At 41.9% G+C, this 8,608-nt stretch overlaps 1 protein-coding gene across 1 annotated transcript; it reads right to left on the bottom strand.

Moving 5' to 3' along the window:
* Window positions 1-736: 736 nt before the first annotated feature.
* On the bottom strand, window positions 737-1,618 carry LOC118880099 (biogenesis of lysosome-related organelles complex-1 subunit 2-like). The gene is given in 2 exon segments (XM_036823481.1): window positions 737-1,230; window positions 1,232-1,618. Coding segments are annotated over 2 exon segments (429 nt in total). The 3' UTR covers window positions 737-1,188.
* Window positions 1,619-8,608: the final 6,990 nt, after the last annotated feature.

The following is an 8,608-nucleotide window of genomic DNA, read 5'->3' as shown; positions in this document are numbered from 1 at the left end:
TGCATCTATTGAGATGTCATATGGTTTTTATTCTTCAATTTGTTATTATGGTGTATCACATTGATTGATTTGCGTATATTGAAGAATCCTTGTATCCCTGGGATAAATCGCACTTGATCATGGTGTATGATCCTTTTAATGTGTTGTTGGATTCTGTTTGCTAGTATTTTGTTGAGGATTTTTGCATCTATATTCATCAGTGGTATTGGTCTGTAATTTTCTTTTTTTGTAGTATCTTTGTATGGTTTTGGTATCAGGGTGATGATGGCCTCATAGAATGAGTTTGGAAGTGTTCCTTCCTCTGCAATTTTTTGGAAGAGTTTGAGAAGGATGGGTGTTAGCTTTTCTCTAAATGTTTGATAGAATTCACCTGTGAAGCCATCTGGTCCTGGACTTTTGTTTGTTGGAAGATTTTTAATCACAGTTTCAATTTCATTACTTGTGATTGGTCTGTTCATATTTTCTATTTCTTCCTGGTTCCGTCTTGGAAGGTTGTACCTTTCTAAGAATTTGTCCATTTCTTCCAGTTTGTCCATTTTATTGGCATAGAGTTGCTTGTAGTAGTCTCTTAGGATGCTTTGTATTTCTTCAATGTCTGTTGTAACTTCTTTTTCATTTCTAATTTTATTGATTTGAGTCCTCTCCCTCTTTTTCTTGATGAGTCTGGCTAATGGTTTATCAATTTTGTTTATCTTCTCAAAGAACCAGCTCTTACTTTTATTTTTTGTTTTGTTTTGTTTTCCTTTTTAAATTTAGAATCTTGTTAGCAATACATTACATCCTTAATAGAAAAAAACAACCATTTACACAGTAACTCAAAAACCAACCATTTAAGAAAATAATGTAGTAATCAACTGCAACCAGGGAAAACAGGCCCGCTTGTTTGATTCTACTGGCAAATCCATGTTTATGCAAACTTTGAGGGAGTCTCTGTCCTGAATGGATGATGAAGCATTCAAGTAAAAGGTAAGGAGTTATAAGCGTGAGTTTTTGAGGGATTCTGCCTCAGAAGAAGTTCTTCCAGGAGTAGCCGCAGTCCTCCAGTTTACTCCAGTGTTGTGAAGTTTCTGGGACGACCAGCATAGTTGCCTTTTGAGGAGTTTTGACAATTCATCAGCCTCAAGATTCAGGTCTTATAAAACATTCTTCCCACATTAAAGAAGACTTTGTCCCACAGGAATAAGTTTTTCATCGCTTCTCCAGCTTCTTGTATTTGGCTTCCAGTTTTTTTTGAATATGCATCCAACTTGTAGGCTGCCTGCTCAAGAGCTGCTACCTGCTCCTCAGTTACATTGATCTGATCCAGATAAGGCTGTAGTCCAGCATACTTCTGGTTTAAGTCCTTTAAGTTTCTACTAATGTTTACAGTAATATCTTTCATTTCAAGATACTTCAGACTGGTTAGTTTATTCATATTTTCCAGAAGCTTATACTCTTCACTGGTGGCCGTCAGTTCCCCAGTCAGGTAAGTTGCCATCTTGGAGAACATGTCCCGGCAGAGCTCAGTGATGTCAGCCTCAGCGGGCACCTTTGCCTCCTCAGTGGTCTCCACGGCGGCATCATCCTGAACGGGCTCCTCGCGGTGGGTCTCTGGGACACCCTCGGCCGCCGCCGCCATGCCCGGCCCCGCGGTGCTTCCGGTTCTGGGATGCCTGCGCATCGCTCTTAGTTTTATTGATCTTTGCTATTGTTTTCTTTGTTTCTATTTCATTTATTTCTGCCCTGATCTTTATGCTTCTGCTCTGATCTTCTCTGATCTTCTGCTCTTTATCTTTGTCTTTCCTTCTGCTAACTTTGGGTTTTGTTTGTTCTTCTTTCTCTAGTTCCTTTAGGTGTAAGGTTAGATTGTTTATTTGAGATTTTTCTTGTTTCTTGAGGTAGGCTTGTATAGCTATAAACTTACCTCTTAGAACTGCTTTTGTTGCATCCCACAGGTTTTGGATCTTCGTGTTTTCATTGTCATTTGTTTCTAGGTATTTTTTGATTTCCTCTTTGATTTCTTCAGTGATCTCTTGGCTGTTAAGTAGTGTATTGTTTAGCCTCCATGTGTTTGTGTTTTTTATGTTTTTTTCCCAGTAATTGATTTCTAATCTCATAGCATTGTGGTCAGAAAAGATGCTTGATATGATTTCAATTTTCTTAAATTTACTGAGGCTTGATTTGTGACCCAAGATGTGATCTATCCTGGAGAATGTTCCATGCACACTTGAGAAGAAAGTGTAATCTGCTGTTTTTGGATGGAATGTCCTATAAATATCAATTAAATATATCTGGTCTATTGTGTCATTTAAAGCTTCTGTTTCCTTATTTATTTTCATTTTGGATGATCTGTCCATTGGTGTAAGTGAGGTGTTAAAGTCCCCCACTATTACTGTGTTACTGTCAATTTCCTCTTTTATAGCTGTTAGCAGTTGCCTTATGTATTGAGGTGCTCCTATGTTGGGTGCATATATATTTATAATTGTTATATCTTCTTCTTGGATTGATCCCTTGATCATTATGTAGTGTCCTTCCTTGTCTGTTGTAACATTCTTTATTTTAAAGTCTATTTTATCTGATATGAGTATTGCTACTCCAGCTTTCTTTTGATTTCCATTTGCATGGAATATCTTTTTCCATCCCCTCACTTTCAGTCTGTATGTGTCCCTAGGTCTGAAGTGGGTCTCTTGTAGACAGCATATATATGGGTCTTGTTTTTGTATCCATTCAGCAAGGATGTGTCTTTTGGTTGGAGCATTTAATCCATTCACGTTTAAGGTAATTATCGATATGTATGTTCCTATGACCATTTTCTTAATTGTTTTGGGTTTGTTTTTGTAGGTCCTTTTCTTCTCTTGTGTTTCCCACTTAGAGAAGTTCCTTTAGCATTTGTTGTAGAGTTGGTTTGGTGGTGCTGAATTCTCTTAGCTTTTGCTTGTCTGTAAAACTTTTGATTTCTCCATCGAATCTGAATGAGATCCTTGCCGGGTAGAGTAATCTTGGTTGTAGGTTCTTCCCTTTCATCACTTTAAGTATATCATGCCACTCCCTTCTGGCTTGTAGAGTTTCTGCTGAGAAATCAGCTGTTAACCTTATGGGAGTTCCCTTGTATGTTATTTGCCATTTTTCCCTTACTGCTTTCAATAATTTTTCTTTGTCTTTAATTTTTGCCAATTTGATTACTGTGTGTCTCGGCGTATTTCTCCTTGGGTTTATCCTGTATTGGACTCTCTGTGCTTCCTGGACTTGGGTGGCTATTTCCTTTCCCATATTAGGGAAGTTTTCATTTATAATCTCTTCAAATATTTTCTCTGGTCCTTTCTCTCTCTCTTCTCCTTCTGGGACCCCTATAATGCAAATGTTGTTGCATTTAATGTTGTCCCAGAGGTGTCTTAGGCTGTCTTCATTTCTTTTCATTCTTTTTTCTTTATTCTGTTCTGCAGCAGTGAGTTCCACCATTCTGTCTTCCAGGTCACTTATCCTTTCTTCTGCCTCAGTTATTCTGCTATTGATTCCTTCTAGTGTAGTTTTCATTTCAGTTATTGTATTGTTCATCTCTGTTTGTTTGTTCTTTAATTCTTCTAGGTCTTTGTTAAACATTTCTTGCATCTTCTCCATCTTTGCCTCTGTTGTTTTTCCGAGGTCCTGGATCATCTTCACTATCATTATTCTGAATTCTTTTTCTGGAAGGTTGCCTATCTCCACTTCATTTAGTTGTTTTTCTGGGGTTTTATCTTGTTCCTTCATCTGGTACATAGCCCTCTGCCTTTTCATCTTGTCTAGCTTTCTGTGAATGTGGTTTTTGTTCCACAGGCTGCAGGATTGTAGTTCTTCTTGCTTCTGCTGTCTTCCCTCTGGTGGATGAGGCTATCTAAGAGGCTTGATGGGAGGGACTGGTGGTGGGTAGAGCTGACTGTTGCTCTGGTGGGCAGAGCTCAGTAAAACTTTAATCTGCTTGACTGTTGATGGGTGGGGCTGGGTTCCCTCCCTGTTGGTTGTTTGGCCTGAGGCAACCCAACACTGGAGCCTACCTGGGCTCTTTGGTGGGACTAATGGCCGACTCTGGGAGGGCTCATGCCAAGGAGTACTTCCGAAAACTTCTGCTGCCAGTGTCCTTGTCCCCACGGTGAGCCACAGCCACCCCCCGTCTCTGCAGAAGACCCTCCAACACTAGCAGGTAGGTCTGGTTCAGTCTCCGCTGGCGTCACTGCTCCTTCCCCTGGGTCCCAATGAGCACACTACTTTGTGTGTGCCCTCCAAGAGTGCAGTCTCTGTTTCCCCCAGTCCTCTTGAAGTCCTGCAGTCAAATCCCACTAGCCTTCAAAGTCTGATTCTCTAGGAATTCCTCCTGCCATTGCCGGACCCCCAGGTTGGGAAGCCTGACGTGGGGCTCAGAACCTTCACTCCAGTGGGTGGACTTCTGTGGTATAAGTGTTCTCCAGTCTGTGAGTCACCCACCCAGCAGTTATGGGACTTGATTTTACTGTGATTGTGCCCCTCCTACCGTCTCATTGTGGCTTCTCCTTTGTCTTTGGATGTGGGGTATCTTTTTTGGTGAGTTCCAGTGTCTTCCTGTTGATGTTTGTCCAGCAGCTAGTTGAGATTCTGGTGTTCTCGCAAGAGGGAGTGAGAGCATGTCCTTCTACTCCACCATCTTGCTTCAGGGCTTATCTGTCTATCTATCTATCTGTTTATTTATTTATGGCTGTGTTGGATCTTCGTTGCTGCGTGTGGGCTTTCTCTAGTTGTGGCAAGTGGGGACTGCTCTTCATTGTGGTGTGCGGGCTTCTCACTGCAGTGGCTTCTCTTGTTTCCTATGTCGTGATTTATTTAACCAGCCCTCTACTGATGGATGCGTAGTTTTCCTCTTGCAAACATGCAAATATTGCAATGGATGACTTTGTCCATCATTTCGCATGTGCATGAGTATATCTGTAGGATAAATTCCTAGAAGTGTTTGAATTAAATGTCATGGACCTTTTAAATTTTGCTAGAAATTGTCAAACTTTCCTTCATTATCTTTCGACCAAATACACTCCCAGCAGCCCTGGATGAGAGTCATTGTAGGATTCTGATTCAGCCTGAGAAGTGGCATCATGTGGAAGGACCATGAGTGATTGGGGGACCATGAGCCAGGCTCTCCAGCATCCAGCTATCCCAGAACAACCTGTGATCATCTGAGTGGCCTCTGCAAATGGTTTGACCTCTGGGCCTCAGACCACCCCCCCTTATATAAAACCAACAGGTTGGTGGGTCCATAAGTGCCTTGTTGATTCCAATCTGTTCTCAGGAAGGAGGCCCCAAAATATTAACCTCAGCCTTTTTAGTCATGGGTAAAAGGATAAATGAGATTTTTCTCTGACTCTAGATGAGACTTCTAAGGACTTGAAAACCTGTTTCTCTCTGGGCTTAAATCTGGTTGAGCTGGGCTCCTGGCAATGGCCCTGGTTTGTTTGGGGGTAATTTATGAAATCATCCATCTTTACCCTGACTCCAGACTGAGACCAGTGAGCAGATGATGCCTCTGACACATGATGCCCTACTATTTATACCTCCTGGGACACCCCTGCCTGCCCTGCTCCCCGCCCCCTGCCCCTGGAACAGAGTAGTCTGACACCCATACCAGCAGAGGGTCAGGGAAAGAGGAGGCATTTCTGATGCTTGGGAGAATCATGAACCATTGTTAAGATAAATAACACAAAGTAACCCGTGAGAGATGTAGCTGAAATCCAAGTAGACACTTGTAATTGGAGAGTCTACCCTATCTGTGATGTTCAATATGGGGCCAAAAGCCGATACCAATGTTAGTTTCTCTGTCCATGAAGTCTTAACACAATATGGCAAGACTCCCCCATCAGCAGTTACACAGACCCCTTGTTGTACTCAACTTTATCTCTTTGATATCTCCCTGAATGTGTCCCAAAGTCAGTTTTTAAAAAATTTTTTATTTGGCCACACCGGAACCCCAACCAGCGATCAAACCCACGCCCCCTGCAGTGGAAGCGTGGAGTCCTAACCAGTGGACCACCAGGAAATTCCCAGTTTTGAGAATACAACATAGCATTGTAAGTCAGACTGTCCCAAACATATCCTCCAAATTTGGTGTCAGTCTATCTATCTGCTTTCACCTGATACAATAACAAATAGACACAAAGTTAAAAAAAAAAATGAGCTCAATGAAGGCAAAAATGGTCCTTTCTGAAATGTCAGTGTGTCGTAGAATTTAATTGTGCATCCCTATTGTGTTGTGTGGCGGACACTCTAAGTAAGAAAAGATTTTACACAACTACTTCTGGTTCTCATGGTCAAATGTTTCTGTTGGAGAGAGGCCAGGACCACTGCTAGTGCATATGGCTGTGTTTGTACAAATTAGAAAAAGGCACCCGTTCCTCCAGGCAGGTGGAACCTTGGGACCTACTTGCGTCCTCGGGTAGGCACCCCTGTGCAGGGCGCACCTGTACAATCCCAGTTACTGGGCTGTCTCAGCAGTTGAAAACCTCAGGATATCACTTATCTTATCCGAGCCAGAGCAGAAGTCTTGAAACTTTCTTCATGCATAGAAGTATCTGCATAGCTCAGATTAGGGGTCCATGACTCATGTGTTTTTCCTTATCTCTCAAGTTGTTTGGGGAAGAACCAAAGATCAACATCTTTATATCCATGGCTTCTTCATTGCCTATTGTGAGCAATAAAAACAGGTCAAGGAATGTATTCTGGGTTATCCGTTGGCCTGGCTTTAGTGCTTTCGGGGCTTCTCTAGAACCCCTTGCCTCCTGTATTTGCTGCCTTTCTGTGAGTGTGTTTCCACCTCTATTCTATAGATTCCTTTAGGGCTGGAACCACGTCTTATTTATTTTTGTCTTTTAAAAAAATGTTTTTAAATTACAAAAGTAGTACATCCTTGCAGTAGAAATATTTTCAAACAGTAAACTAAAAAGTGAAAATCCCCTATCTGTTCCTGTTTCCAGTTTGAATCCTCTTCCAAGAGGGGACCACTATTAACAGCGTGTTATACATCTTCCCAGAACTTTCCATTTGCAAGCATAATGATGCTAATAAAAGTGCTAGTGTTTATTGGATGCTTACTAAGAGTCAGGTGCTAAGCTAAGCACTTTCCCTGTGTGTTCTCAATTAATTCACAAAACAAGCTTATGAGGTCGGTGTTTTTTTATTCCCCATTTCACAAAAGAGGAAACCAGGTGATGTTACTAAGTGGTAAAGCCAGAATTTGAACCCAGGCAGGCTGGCTTCAGAGCTCATGCTGTTAAAACCCCTATTGTTCTGCCACTTGCTTTGGGGATTTGGAATGTCATAGACATTTCTGCATAGTTGCCCACATAATTCTATTTCCTCCTTTTTAAAAGTTGCTCATTATTCTATAAAATGAATGTATTTAATTCATTTAGCCATTCTCCTACTGACAAACTTTTTAGGATTCTCCAGTTTTCCATTTCCTTATTTCATCAAATCTAAGATTCCACTGATTGTAAGATGCACCCTGTTTCAGAGGTTAAAATGTGAAATAAAATGTGCATCTTAGAATTAATGTATTATGGCATTAGAAACAATGCTGCAAATGAACATATTGCATATAATTTTCACATGTGTATTTCTGTAGACGTTTTCTAGAAGTAAATTTGTGCACCAAAATGAAGGTGCATTTTTAAAATTTTATAAACTGCCAAATTCCCCGTATCTTAGTCATCTGTGTCTCCCATTTACTTCACACAATGTCTGGCATTATGTAGGTACTAAATAAATGTTTGTTCAGTGGACACAATGCATGACCAGGCCCAGCAAATGCAAAGCATTTTGGCATACTCGCATGCAAACGCACACACCACTACCACACACACCACCACCACCACCAAAAATCCTAACAGTGACCAACAAGGAGATTAGAATATTTTAGCACCACATGTGTACACACTTCTTGCTGAAGCACTGGCCACAGTAAATGACAAACGCTAATAAATGCATTTTATGCAGAATTATGTGTTCGAAGTGATTTTAAAATAGCTTGCAAAATTACCTGTCAAAAGGCTGTGCACTCAATTTTTTGAAAATACACGAATTTCCAGCGTTTTACAACCCCCAAGCTACTAGACGTGAGAAGTTTCCAGAGAGTTTAATGGTCTGTCATTTTCTCAAACACCTGCAAGACTCTGCATAAGAATCACCTGGAGTGCTTATTAAAATGCAGACCCCACGCCAGGGCTTCGGAATCATAATTTCTGGGGATTAGGGGCAGGTGAATCTGCGTTTTAAACAGGCACTCCACGTGATTCTAAGGCACTCAAAGGCGTGAGAGCTAGCGCATTAAACGGCTTTAAGGAGTCTTAATTAGATTTGCCCTTTAGAACGGCCCCTTTGGCTGTAAAGTGTAGAATCAACTGGAAGTGGGCAAAAGTAACCGAGATAACTAACACCATCGCTCATCCCAGCGCGGGGAGGGCGGCCCAGATGGCCTGCGCGCTTCTGCGCCCCCTGCTGGCCTTCAGCATCCACGTCCTGGACCGGCCGGCGCGGCCAACTGCGACTGCGCCCTCCGAAGCCCGGCGGGACCGTCTGGGTGCTTGCCAACGCGCTGACCTGGACCGGAAGCGGAAATGAGGTCGAGTTCGCCTCG

This window comes from Balaenoptera musculus, chromosome 14 (assembly GCF_009873245.2).
Source record: "Balaenoptera musculus isolate JJ_BM4_2016_0621 chromosome 14, mBalMus1.pri.v3, whole genome shotgun sequence".
Taxonomy (NCBI): domain Eukaryota; kingdom Metazoa; phylum Chordata; class Mammalia; order Artiodactyla; family Balaenopteridae; genus Balaenoptera; species Balaenoptera musculus.
The sequence above is the reverse complement of the archived record's forward strand: the minus strand, read 5'-3'. Positions and strand labels throughout refer to the sequence as shown.